The following is a 754-nucleotide window of genomic DNA, read 5'->3' as shown; positions in this document are numbered from 1 at the left end:
AAAACCTCCCGTGTTCTTTTTGTGTTCCTTCATATCCACAAAAAGAAAAAAAAATCCTTGTTCTTTTTTTTTTTTCCCCCCCCCCCCCCAAAAAAAAATATTTGAAGGTCCCTCTGCTGCTGGAAATTTGGGGGCTCCAAGAAAACACCACCCGCATCCGCATCAAGGAGCTGAACCCCCTTCGCCCCCGTTTCGAGGTCCCCGACGTTTTGGTGGCCGAGCCCCCGGTTGAACGGTGAAGTTTTTTGGGGGGGACCCCTCAATATCAGGGGGGGGGACATCCCAAAACCCCTTTTTAACCCCATTTTTTGCCACCCGAAACAGGTTGGAAGTGACTGGAAGGGACGAAGGGAGCTTGGAGTTATCCCTGGGGCCGGGGGGGCACCGGATTTTGGTGACGGAAAAGCCTTTTCGTTTGGATTTGTTGCGGGGGAGGGAGCTGCTCTGCAGCGTCAACGCTCGGGGCCTCCTCTTCTTCGAGCACCTTCGGCCTCGTCGGGATTCGTGAGTTGTGTCCCCCCCCTTCAATTAATTAATTTTCCCCCTAAATATCCCATCCCCCCCTCACAACACCCACCATTCCCCCCCCAGGGTGATTTTTGGGGGGGTTTTAGGGGGTTGAAGATCGACTCCCAGGGGGAAAAACGTGGGGAAGGGGCTTCAAAATTTGGGGGGGGTGTGGGGTGAAAAAAGGGGGGGTCATCGGCTCCTGGCACTGACTTTTCGCTGTGTTTCTGTTTCTGGCTGCGTTTTT

The 754-nt window shown here is 53.8% G+C and overlaps 1 protein-coding gene across 1 annotated transcript in view; it reads left to right on the top strand.

Annotated features, from left to right (window-relative positions):
• Positions 1-107: 107 nt before the first annotated feature.
• GANAB (glucosidase, alpha; neutral AB) overlaps positions 108-754 on the top strand; it is a gene marked incomplete at both ends in the record, with an annotated part of 3150 nt that continues 2503 nt past the window's right edge. The window contains 2 exons of the mRNA XM_014962626.1: positions 108-235; positions 325-504. Coding sequence (XP_014818112.1) covers positions 108-235; positions 325-504 — 308 coding nt within the window. The remainder of the gene's footprint in view (positions 236-324; positions 505-754) is intronic.

The sequence above is a fragment of the Calidris pugnax genome, unplaced genomic scaffold, assembly GCF_001431845.1.
Source record: "Calidris pugnax isolate Ruff unplaced genomic scaffold, ASM143184v1 scaffold2468, whole genome shotgun sequence".
Classification (NCBI taxonomy): domain Eukaryota; kingdom Metazoa; phylum Chordata; class Aves; order Charadriiformes; family Scolopacidae; genus Calidris; species Calidris pugnax.
This window is presented reverse-complemented; position numbering and strand designations above follow the sequence as displayed.